At 42.1% G+C, this 21,032-nt stretch overlaps 3 protein-coding genes and 1 long non-coding RNA gene across 5 annotated transcripts; 1 reads left to right on the top strand and 3 right to left on the bottom strand.

The window, feature by feature from the left end:
• Positions 1 to 1,444: 1,444 nt before the first annotated feature.
• On the bottom strand, positions 1,445 to 9,877 carry srp68 (signal recognition particle 68). Its single transcript, XM_049721717.2, has 16 exons — positions 9,708 to 9,877; positions 9,258 to 9,324; positions 9,042 to 9,155; positions 8,575 to 8,770; positions 8,026 to 8,108; positions 7,812 to 7,921; positions 7,642 to 7,721; positions 7,427 to 7,567; positions 5,721 to 5,819; positions 5,546 to 5,610; positions 4,984 to 5,137; positions 4,820 to 4,914; positions 4,616 to 4,745; positions 4,433 to 4,508; positions 4,269 to 4,321; positions 1,445 to 3,630 (listed from the first exon to the last, which is right to left on the bottom strand). The coding sequence occupies exons 1-16, from the start codon at positions 9,793 to 9,795 to the stop codon at positions 3,403 to 3,405; spliced, it is 1,779 nt and encodes a 592-aa protein (XP_049577674.1). The 5' UTR covers positions 9,796 to 9,877; the 3' UTR covers positions 1,445 to 3,402.
• Positions 5,819 to 7,600, top strand: LOC125969540 (uncharacterized). The gene is made up of 2 exons (XR_007481614.1): positions 5,819 to 7,049; positions 7,363 to 7,600. It is a non-coding gene; the product is annotated as an uncharacterized lncRNA (long non-coding RNA).
• Positions 9,878 to 10,011: 134 nt separating the features above from the next.
• polg2 (polymerase (DNA directed), gamma 2, accessory subunit) lies at positions 10,012 to 14,016 on the bottom strand. 2 transcript variants are annotated; one of them, XM_049721719.2, is made up of 9 exons: positions 13,791 to 14,016; positions 13,229 to 13,580; positions 12,950 to 13,058; positions 12,586 to 12,691; positions 12,322 to 12,507; positions 11,585 to 11,722; positions 11,431 to 11,511; positions 11,251 to 11,351; positions 10,012 to 10,448 (listed from the first exon to the last, which is right to left on the bottom strand). In XM_049721719.2, exons 1-9 carry the CDS (start codon positions 13,800 to 13,802, stop codon positions 10,283 to 10,285), a joined length of 1,251 nt encoding a protein of 416 aa, XP_049577676.1. In that variant the 5' UTR covers positions 13,803 to 14,016; the 3' UTR covers positions 10,012 to 10,282. The 2 variants fall into 2 exon arrangements, with proteins under 2 accessions (XP_049577676.1, XP_049577675.1); XM_049721718.2 differs by having other exon boundaries at positions 13,229 to 14,016.
• Positions 14,017 to 14,204: 188 nt separating this feature from the next.
• Positions 14,205 to 20,340, bottom strand: LOC125969535 (probable ATP-dependent RNA helicase DDX5). Its single transcript, XM_049721716.2, has 13 exons — positions 20,171 to 20,340; positions 19,405 to 19,585; positions 19,186 to 19,282; positions 18,922 to 19,055; positions 18,668 to 18,733; positions 18,028 to 18,169; positions 17,754 to 17,914; positions 17,479 to 17,651; positions 17,284 to 17,394; positions 16,927 to 16,988; positions 16,652 to 16,711; positions 15,088 to 15,309; positions 14,205 to 15,003 (listed from the first exon to the last, which is right to left on the bottom strand). The coding sequence occupies exons 1-13, from the start codon at positions 20,209 to 20,211 to the stop codon at positions 14,546 to 14,548; spliced, it is 1,908 nt and encodes a 635-aa protein (XP_049577673.1). The 5' UTR covers positions 20,212 to 20,340; the 3' UTR covers positions 14,205 to 14,545.
• Positions 20,341 to 21,032: the final 692 nt, after the last annotated feature.

The raw sequence follows: 21,032 nt of genomic DNA on the forward strand, positions 1-21,032 counted from the left end.
TCGCAAAGAATTGAAAGTGTATGAAATTTGGCACGGCAGACGGTGAGTGAATTACATAACGCCTTATATGGAATACACAGGACAGTAGATGTTTCCAAGTAATCATTAAGGACGACTAATAGTTTGTAAAGTCCCGTCATAAAGGAATGTGAGTCATTGGTCTTGGATGGTGTAGAAAAAAAAAATTGTGAAACAAGAGTAAAAGGAATGCAGCAGAGCAACTTTTCTTGCAGCTGAGCAGTGGAGCACTTACATATACTGGGGTGCGTCCTTTCATTCCAATTTGAGCTTCGGCTGTACTGTAGAACAGGGCTATCCTGTGTCATAGTGGTGGAAATATTGATTTGATCCTCTTCTGCACTTAAAGGTTTGCTAACCTAAAAAGCAAAAACGAGCATCCATATTATCATTGATTGTGGGAATAGACAAAAGAGGAGCATTGCTGAAAGACGAGTGGAATATTCACCTGTGAGGCAGCGCTCATGTACCAGTAAATGGACCAAGGTGTAAGCCTGTATGACAGTCAGATGCACAATCAATTTTACTGTAGTTTTACATTGAAACTTCATCATTCATTCAAATATATAAATATAAAAAATATAATATGATAAATATATTTTCTGAATTCAACATGAGTTCGAATATTTAATTCTTAGTTCAGGGACATTTCCAGTTATGAGGGTGTATTCAGATTTTCTCGAGTTTTTTCTTCTTAAATGAGTTCTATAGGTTATATATTGTCTAAAGGTTCAATTAGTTTAATACGAGAAAGACCTGGCATTTTAATAGGAGCTTGTAGTTGTTGTTTTTTTAATATCCACTTAAGTAATTTGAGATTAAGACCTTTTTTCATTTAAATATTTGAAAGTGCTTATTACAGTAAACTGCATTGTCACGTTTCAGAAACACAACGTGAAGTGACCCCTTCCATACACTATATATACATCGCTATAAATACTTTGAAAGGGTGGTAGCCTTCCAGACAATGTCAGCATCTCATCCATAAAAGGATGTGGTAGAGTTGTAGGATTTAAGGGCTTTGAAAGAAATCAAATGTGGTGCCACAGCTAATTTGGCACAGCATGCAAGAATCCTTATCTTCACCTCATACGGCACATCATTGCTCCATCCGGGTAGGGCACATTCTATGTGACGCTGGAATGTGTGAAGCAGATAAGACAAGGACTTGACATGCATCCAAAAGAGAGCTCTGGTTAGTCCACTATGATGTTAAAAATGCAACAAAGAGCGACAAACACGCCTTTGCGGTTAATGCTAGCTATGATGTACGCAAACCTACACACATCCACGCCCAGCTGGGGCATTCCAAGCACTGCACAAAGCCACACTAACACACACCACGACACCACCATGTGTAGTTCAGAGATCATGATGCCATTGAATATATGTAAATGAACTAAAGGAAACAGTTGGTGCAAATCGATTTCAATTATGTGTTCAAGTTACCCAGTTTATTTCTTTCGCTTCAAAATAAATCAATTGGACCAATTTTTTACAATGACAAAGGGGAATAAAATTAACTCAAGGGGTAACAAAAAAAAAAAAAAAGAGGGGGGAAAAAAAAATACAGCGGGTCTTCGGCTTGGACTAGTTGATAAATGGCCCAGAATGTCATTGCATAGCACAAGGCATCCTGTTACCTGCGTGGATACTATTTCTCATTTACTTGTTTAAAATATATTGCCTAGAAGTGTTTTTGTACAAATATGGTATTTACTGTTATCCATGATACAACTTGGAATTCTGGTTGTGTTGCCACAGAAGAATGAAACCTGATTATGAGGCTGGGAACCTCTCACGTAGAGTGAATATAAATCAGCGGTTAATTGATAAAATATCAAACAGTATATTTCGAAGGCCTGTGCAAAAGTCTAAGGAGTCTTTAGCTTTGTTGTTTGTTACAATAACCATGTATGACTACAATTCATAGAGTTCACTTGGTAGAGTCAAGTTTGTCTGTTTGCAAAAGGGTCAATAAAACAACAAAGCTAGTGCCAGCCTAAGACCTTTGTATAGTACAATATTTCCAGACAGGGATATTTATGATTCCAAAAAAAAAAAAAACCATTTAAAAGACTCCAACATGGTCATCAGGTAGCATCAGGTATGCTTAAGAAAAAATAAAATAAAAATGAATACACCTGTCACATTTTGGTAAATGTTTTGACTTTTCACAGGACCACCCCAAAGTGAAAATGTCAAAATGGGTCCCAACTGAACTTAGGAGCGTCCCCGGTATCACTTGGCTAGTTGGTGTTAGTCTCCAGTATGTTTATATGATGTAATCGCTCCCGTACTGGTCACTGGCAGTTCAACATGGCATGGCATTGGAACTCTACATTAGGACGGCCGAAGGTATAGATGACCAAATCCTTCAAACTAAGCAGCTGTGTGGTGCCATTTTGCTGTCATCCCATGAAAACAAAAGTACCAAATTGTGTGGGGTGTGCTCACTTATGAGAGAAAAGTGCGCCATTTGAAACCAATGAATCAGTTCATGTCAGTGTCCCAAAGGAAGTCACCAGCAAGATAGCAGAAGGTTGACTCCATATTCTACAGCCTAAAATATGTAGAGCATTTTTTAAAGGACAGTCACAAAGCAAATCAAAAAAGATGAATTAAGGATGCATTTAAAATTTTAATCTGACATGCTCTCCTCAAGAGTATGAGTGTTCCATTACATTACACCACCGCTCTGTGTTTCCATGCGGTCTAGACCATAGCAGAGGGGGCATTTTGAACGCACCATACGCTTCAGTTTTCTTCCCTATGAGCTTGCCTAAATTCAGAGAAGCAGGGCCCTTGTGCACTTGACTTGAGCACCACTGATAAGCAACCGGCTGTCTTGTGCTTTTGACCCGGTTACACCCCAATCACCTAAACCATTTGACTGTTCTGCAATGATTATACTCCCCTGAAAATGCTGGCTTTAAAACAACCAAATTTGGATTAAAAATTGCACAAAACAACCCCATTTTGTACAAAACAACCCTTTTTTTTTTCTAACCAATTGATCAGTTTTGAGGTTGCATGTGAACTCTGACAAATGAGAAAAAAATCAGGGTGGCGCTGCAGGAAAGACGAGGGACAAAGCAAACTAACGAGGTGTTTAAGGTCACACCATTACGGCAGTTTCATTAAGTGTACTACTGTGCCGAAGAAAAAATCTGCAAATGCTCTGGGAACAAAACAACTTGGCTGCAATCATTAAGACATGGTAACCGGTTTAACCATGACAAGTCATTAAAAAGATGGCAGGTAGATTTCATGACATTCCTTTCTCCAAAACTCATCCGCTTGTCTCACACGGAGGCACTGAAAAGTAACCATTCAAGAAAGATGATTCTAATAAGTGACACCAGGGAGGCTTCTCTTCACGTTTTAGCTGCCGAATCCAAAGATTCCCTTGATGTAGCCGGTTAGGCCGCCCTTGACCTTCTGCTCCACCTTGTCGTCCAGGGCCGGGAAGGCTACGTGGTTGAGAGCCAGGTCAAAGAACAGAGGTTTGCAAGGGATCGGCTGGAAGTCGGGCGGGAAGTGGACAAGGTTGGGGTGCTTCCCCACAAGGGACGAGTCCAGGCGGAACGTCTCCAAGCGGTCGCACAGAGGCTGGAGAATGACAAGGGGTATCGTTACCGTGACAAATGACTCAATAACGCAAAGAGAATTGTAGCACATGTCCACCCAAATGTGGGGATTGTTTAAAACCCATAATATTCGACATTAGTGTTTTGTTAACACATACATGTCTTAAAAGTCATTTGAAGATATTTAAGAACAAAAAAAGGTTTAAAATGTGTTCATCATTCAACGTTAAATATTATAATCCTCTTAGAATAATGTTTGTGTTTGCTGAAAATAATATATGTACTTTTTTCTCTTTTAACTTGTCGTTTGTCATCCCATGTTTCAGATATGAACCAGATAACTCGTTTTGGTCTTTGACCACAGCCTTCAATGTCTACAGTCTTTTTTGTGCTGTATTTTCTTCCAAACTACTAAAATGTGAAATTACATTAAAACGGGAATTAGATAAATATAAATATATTTTCACCGCCCATTAATTGGATGATAGAATAATAGCAGCAAAATGTGCAGTAGCAAGAATCTCCATCAAAATCCAGAAATTGTCTACGTACTGTACATACAGTAGTTACAAAATCAGACAATCGGGAAGATTAGTGTCATAATGTACACTCGTGGTGGTTACCTTTTAATCCGAAATGTTTTAAAAAGTTTCCTCTTACCGTGTTGTCTTTGATGGGCTGTGGAGTGGGAACGTCAACAGTCTCTCCGGTATCTGGGGAAAAAAAAACAGCTTATTGTAATTTTTGCTCCCATGGGGGGGAAAAAAAAAACATCACAAAAAAAAAAAAAAAAAAAAAAAACAGTGCCACTTCTAATCCTTCACCTAATATGGCTGCCGCTTGAAGAGAGTATTTTTCTGCATTGACTTTAGCAATGAGCTCCTGCACATCAGGGAGGTCCTGTCAACATCACAGACTACGTCAGTGATACAAAGGCTCCACGCAAAGCGGTAGTGGAAGCACATGCAGTACTGGAGCTATATTAGCATCTCAGTGTTGCTCCCAACCTTAAGGCTGTTGTTCATGCCCTTGGTCTTTGACTGCACCTCCTTGGCATACTTGAGCACCCTCTCATAGAGCACCAGAGCCTCGCTCCACTTCTTCACCAGAACGTAAGACTGGGCGATGTAGAAACACCTAGAAGTAAGACAAACATTGTAAATATCATGGGCATGCCATGTATTTATCACACATGTGGTTGGGTGGTTGACCTGTAGGCTTTGTAGGCCAGTGTCTTGAGGGACACCTCTTTCTGGAACCCATGGTCGTCCTCCAGGCCCTGCAGGGAGGAGAGCTCGGCCAGACTCTGTGGGGACACCAAAGAGAGTGGTTGTTACGGATGCCGTGTTTGGGGTACAGGCGTCCACACACTTGCCTGTAGGATGATGTCATAGAGGCGGATGAGGTCCTGTGGACGGGGCCCCCTTTTATTCTCGTCCCCCTCGGGCTCCTTCAGCTTGGCCTGCAGCGTGTGTGCCATGCTCTCGTTCCTCTTCACCAGCGTGCACAGCTTGATGTAGCTCAAATAGCTGCCAGACGACACCAGCGGCTTAAGCAAACATTCCGTCTATGCTAACAATTCAAACGTGACTATCAATACATTTGATTTGTCACCACAAAGTCCTTAAATCATGATTCACGAATCAAGATCTGACTTGAAACGGCCCGCTGGTGCCTCAACACCAAGTCGCACTGAACAAGGATTGTGCTCATACAGAAAATGTCAGCACGCTGTTCCATTTATCGTTCTTTAATTGGTTAACAACCCACATATTGCGTCACGCTTTTATGTAGCTCTCACTATTCCAACTTCATGTTAGACACTGTGGAAAACCACAATCAAGAAACTCCCTTTGCGCGATAATATATACAAGTAACAATAGTAACACCTTAAATAAATATGTAAATCACATCATAAAGACAAAATTAAAAACTACCTGTGCAGGAACTGCATGTTGGACACTTTTCCGTTCTCAGCATCCGAGCTTCTCTCGCGCTGCTTCTATAAGCAGAAGCATTAACCAAACATGTTAATTATTGACTTTTCAGGAACACCTCCTACTTGAGCTATAAAAAAAATCAGCTATTTTTCTAAAGGTGATATCATCATACCGCCTCAGTCTTGAGTTCTTCTCGCACCGCTTGGATGGTGTCGCGGCACTCGGCCAGCAGGGTCTCATACAGATGCTCTTTGGTCTCCTCGTTGGCTGCCTTCTCGAGGGGAAACAAGAAGATCAGATTAATCAAATCAAATCACGCTGAATCATGTGGATGTGTGTTAAGATATGCATTTCTGGAATGCGCACCATGTTCATACCGAACATACAATGTAATGATTACCACTTGCCACTTTGGCGTATTTGCTTTTCCCTCATATTTAAGTGTGTCATATGTGGTCGAGCAGATGGAATCAGTACAAATAGCTTCACAAATGTTGGGGGACAAATGTTGAGCTGGAGCGCTGGTGTGTTGCGCAATACCTGAATTTCACATTTGCATTTACTTTCGGCATGATTAAAGTCACAATTTCAGTACTCAATCACACGACCCCATCAAGGCGTCTTAAACTTAAGTAGTTTAAGTGGGAGACTCCAAGCAAGAATGTATGTTCAGTGATGAAGGTGAAGAAGACAGAGGCGGAGGAGAAGATATGTTGCCCAGCGGGCTCCTGATGGATTCCTGCACTCTACTTGCGCATACTTCACTATTATCAATGACACATTGTTCTTCACCTTACAACCACATACACTCGCACGTAGCCTTATATTACACATCTACAGACATTGCACAACTATTGAACAAAAAAGGAACACGTGATGGTCAGCATACACCATCTCAATGCTTCAGTTTGATGTGCTTTTTAAAAAAACACATTTACTTCCGAAAGCAGTCAAATTGACATCAATCTTTGCAATTATCACCACGTCGAGGCAGGGGTGATGGTATTTAAAGTCTCGCACTTACGTACCAACACCTTGCTACGCCCAGCAAAACCGGCTTTACCTGTTCTACATTCCCTGCGGTTGAGAAGGTGCATGCGTGCTGCACTGCAGACTGACATAAATAATGTGGCTCTTCACTACACAGCTCGTACGGGCGGAGGATGATTGTGTGTAAAAGACAAAACATGAATTGATTTGACTCTTGCATCGACACCTAGCGCACTACGTTGGGTGGGGTCTTAAGTATTTAAAGTAAGCAGCAATTCTATGTGGCACACGCAAACTGGGTGTTGTCCTGCATTTATGTGTGTACCGATATGCTCAGAATGTAGTTGTACCAAGAGCAGGGCTGAATGCCAGAGGGCGTGATGGGAGCGCCTACAAAAAGTGCCTGTGACAAAACCCGCAGGAATGGATTGGAGGTGGCTGTGATCGACCAAGGGCGGACAATGACACCCTTTGAATGTTTGGTAAACTACAGCCAGACACTTTCACAAAGGTGAGAATCGCAAAGACAAGAAAATGTTGCAGTGTTGGTTGATTTCCAAGTTGTTCTAATTCCAAATATAGTTTCTTTATAGAAACTAATGGGCTGTAATTTATTAGGGGATCAAACTGGCCCTACTTAGAAAGAAAAAAAAAAAAGACAGCAGCTGCCCAAGCATACTTTTATGACTTATCAAGGATATAAAGAAGTTAACTTTAGTATTAGAAAATAAAATAGCTAAGTTAAACTCTGATACTTTAAACAGACGTGCCATGAGACAAAAAAAAGGAAGGTTTTTGCAAAGTCATAATGTCGCATTTTCAAGCTCTCTAAGGCAGGTTGCAAAGTGAAAGGTGGTCTCCTCCATAAAATCATGTAGCAGTACTGACCTGAGCAATGGCAGCCTCGTTGTCTGGCAAACCCAACAGGAAGATGCGGACCTTGTCGATCTTGACGGGCACGCTCCTCCCGCGCCACTCCACCTCGCTCATGGTGGCCGCCTGCTTGGTTCTCGCCTGAGTGATCAGGGTCTGGAAGAATAAAGACCTTTGGTAAATTTGGAAGTGGTGATTCTTTTGTGAGTGAGTGACATCATTGTTCTCACCTCTAGTTTCTCAGCCATCATGCCTCCTCCTCCTCCTGTCAGTCTCATTTGCATCAAGTCATTGATAGCATTCTGGTCACCTGTCAGAAAAAAATCATGAATGAGAGGGGAATAGACAAGAGGTGTGATGATTAAAAATACATCTGTGAGTTATTTTCACAATATCTTACCTATATTGTAAGCACAGTATCGGATGTTAGGTGATATTTCGTCTACACGCTGACGATAAAGAGCTTCCAGCTCCTCAGTGAATGCACTTGCAAGCTTCTCATAGATGGTCCTTGAGTCAAAATTAATATTTTATTTTATCCCTTGACTCTGATAAAATTAATATATAAAAGAACTGAACGTTATGAGGAAAATAAATGGGAAAAAAGTGCTCACTTGCACTTGTTGAAAGCCTCCATGGCACTCTTCCACTTCTGCAATTCAAACTCCACCATGCCAGTCAGGTAGGATGTGTAGGCCTGCAAATAAAAACAAAATGTCAGTTCAGTGACTTTGGACAAAAAGGACAAACAATAAGCAGAACCACAGAGCACAAATAATTAGCAATTAGCCTATGTCGCCTTGGGTGCTACATCACAAGCTAGGTGGAACAATAATGTGAGAGTGGGGCTCTGCAATTTGGCAAAACAAATGATATATATATATATATATATATATATATATATATATAATAAAAATATTAAAAAATGCTGCAGAACAATTGAAAGGTTTTTCATCTTAATTCACATTCAACAAATGTAGTATCAATACAAATACTGTGTTTAAACTAGTGTGAATGCATGTAATTTATTTTTGCTCCATCATCATCACAATAAATGGCATGAAAAATAAAAGCATCCTCCAATTTATTTTGAGAGTTTAAAAATTAAAGTAAAATATGAAAAATTGTGCTACACAAGGCGGCACTATTAGACCTGAGAATACCTGCGCTTCCAGTTTAGTCTTGGCATCAACAGAGGGACTCTCGCACAGCTTCTCCAGCTTCTGACTGTGCTTGGCAGCTTTGCGGAGCCGTGCCAGCAAGTGAAAACGCTTACGCGGCTCCGTGTTGGCCTCCTGCTTCAACTGCATGGCGTAGCTCCATGCACGCTCCGCTTCCATCAAAACCACCAGCAAGTACCTACAAACAAGAAAAAAAAAAGTTGCATAAGCCCCTGGGTATAAATAAGCAATTTATGCCAGATATTCCTAACCCAGAGTGCCATTTCATTTTCAACAAAATTACAATTTGTTTACCACAAATGCATCTTTGGTCATCTAGCTAAGCCAGCAAATTGCAGCAACAGGCAGAAAATTAGATGCTCATCCACTATATGGTAAATGTAACCTGTGCATAGACCTTTTACCATTCACACAACAGATACAGTAATGCATTTCGCAACATTAAATACCTGCTGTCCGAAAGCATTTCAACTGTTATTTTTTTCCCAACAAACTTGTGCCGGTTTCCCATCTTGAATCCAAGAGTCTTGCGTAGACGACGTAGTCTACGAGAGCAGTAGCCCCTGCAAAAGGGCGGATAGTATTATGGCACAGTCACAAGTTCATAGAAGTTTAATCTTCTTACAGGAATAATTCCACTACTCCAGAACCTGACAGGGGCTTACCTGTATCTTTGGTAGTCTCCATGTCTGAGACCGTGCAACTGCTGGGACTCCTTAATGATTTGCAAGACTGCGAATTACAGTTAAGGAACCTTACACACACACACTCATGCGAATATTTCCTTCATTTTGACATACCACGTGTACCCAACATCACGATAATATCATACAAATGATTGACGTTTCTGTACAATACGATGCGCGTGTACTACATATCACGATCATCCCACGAAAAACACATATGTTATTACGTTTACATGGACAAGCCGACCAGAATAATTTCAGGGTGAGTTAGGAAAAGACGTTGAACTGTTTGGCAGTGACTGTTTCAGTGACACGTAGCCTAACATCGCTGGCCTCGGACACACCAAGCTAATATGCTAAGGTTAGCTTCGGAGCTTGGTAGTCTTAATAAAACACGCAATAAATATAGAACGCTGCAAAAAAAGATACTTTCAAGTCCAACTCCTCCACCCGGTGAATTTTCTTTATTTTCCTCCAAGGCAGAAGCTTTCGCTTCGTTTTGCTTGACTGTGGTCATTTCTAAAAGCTAGCGAAACTAAGCACAGCACAGCAGCCACAGGGAGTAGACACGCTGAATTCTTCACGAACGGACCAATGACGTTGCAGGGAGAGGACCAGACTGTCGGGAAGATCTCGCGAGTTTCCTCGGTCTTTGTTGTCAGTCGGAACTCAAGAAACGAAATAAAGTCAAACAAAAACCTCAGAATCACTGATAAAAATTAGACATTATAGCTTATTTTTCTTATATATTTATTTTGAAATGTACCTGATTCTTTCTGTACTTGACTTTGACAAAACCGATAGTGTTTGTAGGCTTTTTTTTTTTAATTGTGGAAAAAAATAAAATCAGGTGTTTGTAGGCATTTTTTTTCAATTGTAGAAAAAAAGAAAATCAGGAAATTAAAAAGACCTTTGGCAATGATTTTGTACCTACAAGATACAAAACTGTGGCAGTGAAGGGACAATCGATTATTAGAGCATGAAATCAGCAAGTGGATACTAATTTACATGTTGTCTGCAGCAGAGATATATCTGCAGAGGAAGTTCTTCAGTTCCGAAATATGCATGGTCTCCTTGATGGTGGTGTCTCTGTTGCGTATCTGTAGGAGGCCGCTCTCCAGAGTGTTCTCACTGATCACCGCAGTAAAAAGCACGCCCATCTCATCATATCTACAAGGCACCAAATACATACACGCAGTATTTAATCAATTGGTTAACATATATTGTATGTACATTCGAGTCCTTACAAAAAGCTAAGATAGTGGTTTTTCAGGTGAACCCTATGGATAAACCTACAGTCATGTCTATTTGTTCCATTTTGACTACTTTTTACACAAGTTGCTGTTTTCCAGCAAGAATCTGAAAGGCAAAAGCTTTTCCATGAATTGCCCAACACATTTCTTGGATTAATTTTAATCGATATTTAAATATTTAAGTTCATCGCGCTGTTCGCATTTTAACAACATAAGATTAAGATGACGCTGTACAAAGGATCACTAGTACCTTATCATTATAATGCTTTAAGCAGGCTGCCCTGAGATTAGGGGTGTCACGATACAACTTCTGGATTCAGGAATCTGGAATGAACTTTATATCAGCGCTAATATCCGAGATTTTGGATATTGAACACTAGTCCAATATTGTTTTTTGGTCTTATTTTAGATAAAAATATGGGATAGGGACACCACTGCCTCAGATGAAAGTGGCTAGTGATGCAGTGCAATAGAAACTCGGAAGAGTCACAGAAAGACATAGAAATGGATATCCTTGAAAATCTATTATTAACAGACTAGCAAAATGATTGAAAAATTGAACATTCAAAAGTTTAGAGAGTGTTGGATTAAGTTCAACTGTCAAGGTTATAGTCCATTTTAGGTTGAGCCTGCAATTTAAACCAAAACCTGAATTAACCCTAATTTTTATTTATTTTTATTTGTACGTATATTAATTTCTTTTTGATGAACATTTTTACTTGGAGTTGAGCTGATCCATTGGTGAGGGTGATGTCTCAAGATATCCGGGCCAAGCAGAGATTTTAGACTCTTTTAACTCCTGCAGCAGCCCTTCACAAACCTATAGCCCAGAAGCACAGTCAATTACAAATGACGCTCAGCAAAGGTAATGTAATTGCATACTGAAGTGTTTCTCTGACCTTCCTCAGCTCCATGGTGGCTCCCCTGCTAATACCTAAGGCCACTTTGACTGGAGCCAACAATGGATGTAATTTCAGAACCTGAAATTGATGACATGATGAAATAAGACATAAAAGAAATGTTTCATAAAAATACTTTTGTAGGTGGCTTTACTTTTCTCTGCTGTAGCTTCTGTTTGGTGTCTTCTCTCTTGTGTAGCTGCAGCGAGTTGGACAGAAAAGCCAATAAACCGCGATTGACGTTCCCGGTAATTGAAACCACGTGAGGAATAGACTTGCGCCCATCTCGACTCTACAGGATATTTGGAAAGACAAACAATGCAAGCAAATGATTATATACTTGGATTGTCCCTGGGCCATATACGCTCAAAATCTCACCGGCCATACTGTTCATGTATCCCTACTGCATTACAATGTTGACATTATATCATATTAATCCCTGAGGGGAAAAAAATCTGTGCCAGCAAACTTTTATGTTGTGAATGTTTTGAAGCACCGATCAAAAACAATACAGTCGTAATAATGGGTTTGATTTTTTTGTATTTGATCACTCGCGTGCCTTACGCATTGTGTTGCTTGACAACCTGGTCAGCTTTCACTCGCTTTGCACTGCCTCCTAAGCATTCAGTCATGCTCACAGTATTTGAATTAAATCGCTTGTGTTGAATTTATTAAAAAAATAAAGAAGAAAAACAAAACCTCAAGCTCATTCAGAGTAGCCTGGAGATGAACCACACATGTCACTGGCGAGGATTAACTTCCAGATCAATGAGTTGATTCCACATTTGAAGTGTGACATATTTTCCAAATCTATCTCTGTGGAATTCATGTCTTAGGAAAACGCCACGATCCGGAAAAGAGCATGTGAAGAAGCCATAAAGCAGCATAGACCTGGAGTTTAGAGCGGGCTTCTTTGTGCATCTGGAGCAGTTCGCTGTCTCCTCGGCTCCATAGAACCTCCACTGGCTCCTGTCCCCACGGGAATTTGTAGAAGATCTTCAAACCGCGTGACGTTGGCCCCTCTAGTTCATCTAGAGAGACGTCACTGCTGCTGAAGTCCGATGGAGCGAGGGCAAACTGGTCCCAAAAATAATAAACATAAAAGGTATCAATTTGACCAAAACATATTTTGAGCTTTATCCATCAAGAACTCACCTTTCTCCACCACTTGAGCCTCTGTCGAGCCCAGTGGTCCAACCATTGCGACGAGGTTCGAGAGGAGCAGAACCAGACAAGAGATGCCTGTGTGACTTCTGCTGGGCTGACAGAAATATCATTCTTGGAATTACAGTGGCACAGTTAAGAATGATTACTTCCCAGCATGAAGTTGCTGCTGATTTTTTGTTTGCTGGTTGGTCGGATGGATTGCAAAAAAACTGCAGATCAGTTTTATGAAAGACTAACTAAGGTGTGAACTAAAATGTAAGGGGTAAGACAGACATAAAGAATCACATTTCTGTCTGCTGTGGCCCTCTGGAATGCACACACAAGGGATGGTGGAGCGTCGATGAAGCCTCACCAGCCATCACCGTCTTTCGAGGACTGAAAACATCTACCAGTTTCAGCGATGCCAAATGGGAGCTTCCTGTTCACCATCTCAAATATGGGGACAAACTGCTCCAAAGACCCTTAGAAAATAAGCAGAGGGTACAATAAATGAATTCAAGAGTTGTCATTTGCACAAAAGAAAAGATTACATCAACCAATTACTTTTCTAGTTTGTCTTCACTAATATAAAAATATTAAAAGGAAAAAAAAACATGACAATCAAAAATAAAAAAAAGGATTGGATTGCTACCTGGAATGAGGCTGGTTCTCAACATAGGTGATGTCTGCAGAAACATGTGGACGTTCTGGGTGAGCTGTTCCCTGCTCAGCTCGGTCCCCTCCAGTATATTTGCGACGTTATTAGGATCTGTGACCGCCAGGTATCTCCATTGTCCCCTAGCTGCATCGTGACTTCCTGTGCTGCAACTCGGCGTGTTGATCCCGAACACCTGATCTCTGGATCCAGTCATCGAACGCCACCACTGGTGCAGCACATTCTCCCTGAGCTCAGTGCCCAGTGGGCCGTAGTTGCAACCTCTCCCACGTTTAAACAGCTCCACATTGTTGTCTCCAGGAGAGATGAAGTGTCTGTCCACAAAGAGCTGCAACAAAGTCCTGGTATGATCCAAATTGGTTGGTGGACAGCAGCGTCTTCTTACATGTTGCCAAACACGCGGCGTACATCGGAACGCACACTTTGGCAGGACTTTTTTTACTAAGTGATTGAACATGAGCAACGAGCTAGTAAAATGACAAATCTGTCAAATTTATGAATCCATCAGGGGAACATAATCCAACCACCAATAACCCACCTCAACATCCATCTATGGTGGCGTAAAGCTGTTTAAAATGGAGTTCAGGAAAAAAAATAATCACGATGACACATGCCAAGCGTTATTAGCTAGCTTGTTTTTTCGTCTGTCTCGAAACTTCTTTTCAAACTTTTATCGTAAATGTTTGTCCTACAATGAGTACATGGACAGAGTTACGTTGTTTTAAAATTCGTATCGGCTTGTAACCCGGAAGTTTTTGGGGTTTTTTTTTTTTTACGTCTTGCTTTTCTGTGTGTAAATCGTCCACAGCGCCATCTAGTGTGACCACCGGCGAGGTTCTGAACACATGATCTGTTTTACATCTACTTTGCCATAGTTTAACCCACTTATATGTATAACCCACTTATGGTACATATAACCCAAATTAAATTTTCCCAAAAAAAGAGACAAATCTACCCTTTTCTTATTTTTATTTAAAAAAGGGACATTGCACCATTTTAATAATGATCACATCACTTTCACTAATTCATAACACCAACGCAATACAACGCATCACCTAGTTAAATAACTAAGGAATGTACGGTAACACAAAATCAAGAAAAAGTACAGCACATGACCGTTGCACCGAAGGAGACGCTCTGGTATCACTCAATTAATCTCAAAACCTGCAGTAAGCAAAAAAACAAAGTTAAACATATAGAATACCGTAATTATAACAACTTCAAATGCGATCAGCGTGTTAATTGTCGACTAAACAAAGCAAAAACAAGGGGTTTCAATATCTTGTATGGCGACTACTGTGGAAAGGGTGGTGGCATGGGGTAGGGCAACATTGGAGGTGGGGGTGGTGGCTGTTGAGCCTGTGGCGGTGGTGGGGGATGAGCGACATAAGGAAACGGGTGGTTCATGCCGTTCTGGCCCGGTCTCTGCATGCCCCCAAACTGAGGTGGGCCCTGGAAGCTTTGGTTCCCAAAGGCTCCCGCCTGATTGGAAGGACCACCAAAATTACCTTGGCTATTGCTGTTGCCATAATGGTTGACATAACTACCACTAGAGTTACCTCCATAGCTGCCCCCATTTTGCACCTTACCCCCAAAGCCACCCCTTGGCCCATTTCCAAACCCTCTATCATTGTCCCTGTCCCTGTAGCCGCCGCCGCCGCCACCACCACCAAAGTTCTCACGCCGCCCACCTCCAGAATACCTATCTCGACGGTCATCTCTGAAGCCGCCTCGCCCCCCCCTTCCGCGACCTAAATGGAATGAAAACAAAGACATACTGCTGTCACATCTCGCGTCACTCAATTGTCACCATTCAACTTGAGTGGTTCTCGTACCTCCTCTGTCCTCTGCCATTTGGATGAGCTTGGGGTTAATGGCCTGGTTGGCCTCGCGTAGCACAGAGATCAGGTCATTTGCCTGTTTCATGTTGTTGGGGGTGAAGAAGGTGTAGGCTGTGCCCGTTTTCTGACTCCGGGCTGTGCGTCCAATGCGGTGGATATAATCCTCGGAGGAGTTAGGGTAGTCATAATTGATGACAAATTTCACATCCTCCACATCTGTGAGAAGTGTTGCAGTGTGGCAAAACGAAACATGGGGGCCACACGGGGATTTTGCACACCACAACAGCCAGACCAGAGCAAACAATTAGCAACTGTGAAGGCTGAGGTGGAAGGTGCTGTAGAGGCTGTGGAGGGAATGGGTTAGAGCAGCATCATTTGACATCTACTCCATGGGAATACTACTGTGGGAAGAGAGAAACGATGCACACTCCCATTGCTTACCATGGTCCAAATGATCCAAAAAAGACTTTTCACTCCCTCGTTGGTTACCAAGGGAGAATACAAATGCTTAAAGGCTTACCATGTAAGGAGTATGCATTCACTAGTCCTTTCCCAATGCAGCCAAATCCCCCACATGTTGTCAAGTGACATCCGGGAGCTTCTTCTACGCAGTTGGGCCAGGATATGCACTGGGGGCCTCCTCATATGCCAATATTATTCATTTTTGCAGGTCGTTTTTTCCCAGTACACCCTCAAAAGAAGCCACACTGCACGTCTTGCCAAGACCAAATAGATCAGCTATTCAATTGACAGGGGCCCCATCAAAAACAGTAAGCCTTGCGGGAGCCCCCCCCTAGCAAAAACAAATCCCACATCCCTTCATCTGTGTCATCAAGGCAAGATGTCCCAAGAAGCCAGTGTTCACTTGAGAAAATGTCTCTCATTGGCAGGTCTCGACATGACTTCTAGAATACAGGCGAGGGAGGAACTTTGGTTTGAGCTGTCGCTCACTCTTTCTCCTCACTAACCCCTATGCACATGTGCCAGGTCTCATCAATTTTCAGAGACTAATACAAGTTCTTAAACCGCTTTCTCCATTTCAAGGAATCCAGCACTTTGACGGGAACAAGCGAGAACCGAGAGCTGCGACAAGCACCTGCGCGTCGCCGAAAACAATCGTCCCAAATCTCAATACCGTACAGCGCTTTCAAACACAGCGACATGCAGCAAGCACTTTTTGGGGGCGGTAACGGTTTGAGTCGGAAACAGCTGGATGGCAGTTGTCGGGCGAAATCCACGGACAGAGAACAGATGTGTGTGTATTTCAACATGTCGGAGGCAAAGGCTTAGCCACAGAGCCTTTTGAGAAAAAAAATCACTGGCACACAAGAGCTTTCACCTCTCTAGGCCCACTGGGTGGCAAGCCAGTTGAGCACTTCCAATATGTCATCCTTCTCCCTCTCCAGGCCTGGGACTGTCATGCCTAGTGCCTGCCACAAAGACTCCACCTTAAGGTGAGAAAAACTCAGAAAATGCATAGAGAAGTTAAAGAAAGCAAAAACACTTTCTTTAAATTACATAACAGAAAAATAACGGTGCTGCTTAATGGCAAACTGACCTAAACCGCGGGAGGCCACGTCTGTGGCGATGAGGATCGGTGCTTTGCCGTATCGGAACTCTAAAAGGGGCAAAGTGCAATGGAATTAAAGAAAAACATATATGTCATAGTTGCTTTTCCACTGCATAGAACTGGCTTGTGCATGCAATGATGAAGCTGCACGACCACCGAGTGAAATGATGATCTAGTTTTGCAAATTTAGCGAGCGAGCGAGATCTGTGTTGTGCCCAGTAGGTACCATGCAGTGAAAAAAGGTGAGCTCATTTTGTTCTTACCATTAAGGACCCAGTCTCTCTCCTGTTGGCTCTTGTCTCCATGAATTCCCATTGCTGGCCACCTGTGTGAAACAAACTCTGCATGACAAGCAGCCGATCGAGCTTCAAAGCAATATCTATGCGGATATCCACGACAATAACAAAGGAATGAGCGATTGTTTCATATATTTTAAGATTATAACCAACTTCATTGTTGAGTACCTTCCACCAAATGCGATTTTTGACTTCCGACTCTTTCACAATGTCTGCCCACATATGCGCCGTTGTAGTGAATTGGTTTTTAAATCAGAATTGTTTTTAAATCAGATATGACAACATTAACTGAGTGAAATAAAATGACATTGGGGTAAAACTTACCCATCTCTTCTCATGCTCCTGGTGATCTCATCACAGCGTCTTTTGGTCTCCACGAAAATAATTGTCTTGTTTTCCTTTTCACTCATTATCTCCTCCAGCAACCGAAGCAGTCTGGAGACAAGATGACAGCTTGTTTTTAACTACCAGTATGAAATCATTTTGAGTTACTTAACTTTCCTCTCCAAAGCATCTTACTTGTCCTCCTTCTCCATGTCATTGCACACATCAACAATTTGCAGGATGTTATGGTTGGCGCTGAGCTGAAGCGCTCCAATGTTGATTTGTACATAATCTTTCAGAAAGTCCTCAGCAAGCTGCTGAACTTCTTTGGGCCACGTGGCACTCCACATCAGGGTCTGACGGTCAGGCTGGTAAGGAGACGGGCGACACTCAGTTTCTTTTGCCTTACAATAATTTTTACTTTGAGTCACAAGGCATCCAAACTTCAGAGTGATAGAATATGATCTCACCCGTATTTGGTCGACAATCTTGCGGATCTGTGGCTCGAAACCCATGTCGAGCATGCGGTCGGCCTCATCGAGCACGAGGTAGGTGCAACGCTGCAAATTTGTTTTGCCGCACTCCAGGAAATCAATGAGACGACCCGGGGTAGCGATACAAATCTCAACTCCTTGAATAAAACCACAATTCACACATTATTATTTACACGTCTCCCTTCTAGTAGTAGTCCCCTGGACCCCCAAAAAACTCCTGACGGAGAGATAACAGTCCAAAGCAGCGTACCTCTCTCGAGATCCCGAATTTGGGGTCCTTTGGGTGCACCCCCATAGATGCAGGTGCTCTTGAGACGGGAGGCCCTGCCGTATTCAGCAGCGACTTGTTGCACCTGCTGGGCCAGCTCACGTGTCGGCGCCAACACCAAGCACTGCAAAAAAGCATTAGTTTGCTTAAAAATGTGCATTCATCAATACAGTTAAGAGTTCAAACAAAAAGAGAACCTGTCTACTTGACGGTGCATTTCCTAACCATGCAAAACCAAACAAATACTTAATATAAATAAAAAACAACTTAAGAAATATTTGTTCAGTTCCAGAAACTCCCAAGTGCCGTATGTATTATTGTTGCAGGTGTCGTCATCTCTATTTCAGTCAACCATGAGCTCATACAAATTGACTTCTTCACAAAAACATCATTTGCATCCTCAAGCATAGCTACGACCGTTGTTTCTTGATACCACGTTGAATTACATTTGACTGATTTTTGTAGCACTCCAAGTGTGCATATTAACAAACCAATTCCAATAATGTATATTTATAATGCACATTTAAACACATTTAGTTCAAGCCAATTTCAGCTTTTGGAAAAAAAGATATAAAAAAAAATAGATAATAAGTAATACACATTTAAAGGATGGTTTACTTACAATAGGTCCATCACCATGCTCCAGGAAGGGTTGATGTTGGATGTGCACAATAGCAGGTAGAAGGTACTGAAGGATAACAGGGTGAGTACATATTAGTTTCTCTGAGCTCACCAAGCCTTCTGTTGTGAATTGTAAACGCATCAAAAGCTTAGTTACCAGCAAAAAAAAAACGACTTGTGTCTACATGCATTTGTGTGTCCTTCAGTGTCTTTGAAAAACCTCTGAAAACATCATACTTATGTTTCAATACGTACTGCAAGAGTTTTCCCAGAGCCAGTTTGAGCGATCCCAACCATATCTTTGCCACTGAGAGCAACTGGCCACCCTTGAGCTTGAATAGGGGTTGGTTCAATCCAGTTTTGTTTAATGATCACGTCCATGACATAGTCTACAAAACAGGATAGGCAAGATAAAAGGAAACGGACGTTATGCAACACTTTTGTTCCACTTGTCAGCATTGCAAACTTCTGCCTTTTGATTCACGCTTACATTTTCTAGGAAAAATCATTTCAACTCACTTGGAAATGCAGCTTCATTGAACCTTAAAATTGGTTTGGGGCATTCTCTTCCTTTGACTGTCACTTCTCTGCTTATTCTGTACTGCTCAACTTCTGGCTGAAATAGGAGGAAAGGAATCACACGTAAACAATGATGACTGCCCACACGAGCACAGGGGGAAAGTGTTACTTCATGTTAAACCACATATGGAAACGTAAACAACAACAATAAATGCTTACAAGCAGCCTTCGGGTGACATCGGGGTGTTCCTGGTAGAAGTTCTTTTGAAACTTTGGAAGCTCATCAAGGTTCCAGTGTCTCTTTCTTAGTCTGTCACCAGGGTTTCCAAACTTTACCGGGGGAGGTCCACCCCTGCCGCCTCCACCACCGCCTCCAAAACGAGGAGGTCCCCCACCATATCTAGAGAAGACACCATTTATATGAGGAAGTAGAATGTTTTATCTGGTTGAAGAAATGTAGTACATTTAAATGGAAGCTGTCCAAGGGAGTTTTTAATATCTGGACACTTGTGCGTTGCGTGCGTTCAAAGCATGCATGAAGTGACATTGAGGGGCGACAACGCAATCACAATTCTGCAGACCATTGAAGACAAAACGAAGCAATCAAGTCTATGTGTTTTGTCAAGACGGGAAGTCGCTGCGTCATAAACCCATGTCACGTTAAGGCTGTTCATATTTCTCCTCCTTGTGTTCGTGCCTATAAGGGCAGCTAATAATCACACGGCCCGGCCCGCAGTTAGCCAGCTTAAATCTAAAACCAATCGAGGGGGTTGTAGTACGTGACAGTATGTTCACTTTAACGCAGAAATAAATTAAATCGATTGTGTGGATGTGCGGTCCAGAAAAAGGATGGAGGGAGAAATTAAAACCGAGGCTTCTCTTGCAGCAATGTAGCAAAGGCGGCGTTTGACGTTAGCAGCCATTTGTAAACGGAAAGGGAAACAAAGCAAACTACTACTAAAAAAAAAAACAGCGGGTGACTTACCCTCTATCACGGCCACGGTCTCTGTCTGAAAACCCTGGCATTATGCAGCAGAGTAGACTGAAAATAAAGGCGAACCTAAGACAAATATGTTTAATGGATTAACAAGACCGGCTAACCACACACAGCTCGGCTAACTGAAAGGACGGAAATGACGCCACAGAATGCGGCGATAACGTCGTATCCCCCCCCCCCCCTTTGTACATTTGTTTTGTTTTCATATCTTTACCCAAAAGTAGCAAAACTCCGTACACTTTGACAAAGTAGAAAAACTGATATTTCTTTATTCAGAAGTAGCTAAAATACGCACAAGTTGTAAAAAAAAAAAAAAAAAGTCAGTACAAACTTATTCTTATCCATCCATTCATCCATCCATCCATCCATTTTCTGCACCGCTTGTCCACACAGGGGTCGCTGGTGTGCTGGTGCCAGTCCCAGGAGTCATCGGGCAGTAGGCAGGGGACACCCTGAACCGGTTGCCAGCCAATCGCAGGGCACACAGAGACAAACAACCATCCGCACTCACACTCACACCTACGGGCAATTTTGGAGCGCTCAATCGGCCTACCATACATGTTTTGGGGATGTGGAAGGAAAGGAGGTGCCCGGATAAAACCTACACAGGCACGGGGAGAACTTGCAAACTCCACACAGGGAGGGCCGGAAGTGGAATCACACCCTTTGAACTGTGAGGTGGACGTGCTAACCAGAGCCCTACTGATTTTTATGATTAATAATATTTTCTTGCAACTTTCTTTCTAGTTGTTGATAATGCAAAATAAGGTAATGATAAGAGAAAAGCATTTTGACTGAATATATGCAAATTTGACTAAATGGATGAGCACAGTTTTCGCAACACAGTATA

The sequence above is a fragment of the Syngnathus scovelli genome, chromosome 5, assembly GCF_024217435.2.
Source record: "Syngnathus scovelli strain Florida chromosome 5, RoL_Ssco_1.2, whole genome shotgun sequence".
NCBI lineage: Eukaryota > Metazoa > Chordata > Actinopteri > Syngnathiformes > Syngnathidae > Syngnathus > Syngnathus scovelli.

Coding starts and splice junctions, on each gene's coding strand:
- srp68 (XM_049721717.2), bottom strand. CDS start 9,795: ATGACCACAGTCAAGCAAAACGAAGCGAAAGCTTCTGCCTTGGAGGAA. Junction 9,325..9,707: donor TGGAGGAGTTGGACTTGAAA/GTATCTTTTTTT, acceptor TGTAATTCGCAG/TCTTGCAAATCATTAAGGAG. Junction 5,138..5,545: donor AACATGCAGTTCCTGCACAG/GTAGTTTTTAAT, acceptor GTCGTCTGGCAG/CTATTTGAGCTACATCAAGC.
- polg2 (XM_049721718.2), bottom strand. CDS start 13,709: ATGTTCAATCACTTAGTAAAAAAAGTCCTGCCAAAGTGTGCGTTCCGA. Junction 11,512..11,584: donor AGAAGCTACAGCAGAGAAAA/GTAAAGCCACCT, acceptor CATCAATTTCAG/GTTCTGAAATTACATCCATT. Junction 10,449..11,250: donor ATGGATCAGCTCAACTCCAA/GTAAAAATGTTC, acceptor GGTGCCTTGTAG/ATATGATGAGATGGGCGTGC.
- LOC125969535 (XM_049721716.2), bottom strand. CDS start 20,211: ATGCCAGGGTTTTCAGACAGAGACCGTGGCCGTGATAGAGG. Junction 18,170..18,667: donor AGCATGGTGATGGACCTATT/GTAAGTAAACCA, acceptor GCTTTTTTGCAG/TGCTTGGTGTTGGCGCCGAC. Junction 15,310..16,651: donor CGTGGCCTCCCGCGGTTTAG/GTCAGTTTGCCA, acceptor CACTTCTCACAG/ATGTGGAGGATGTGAAATTT.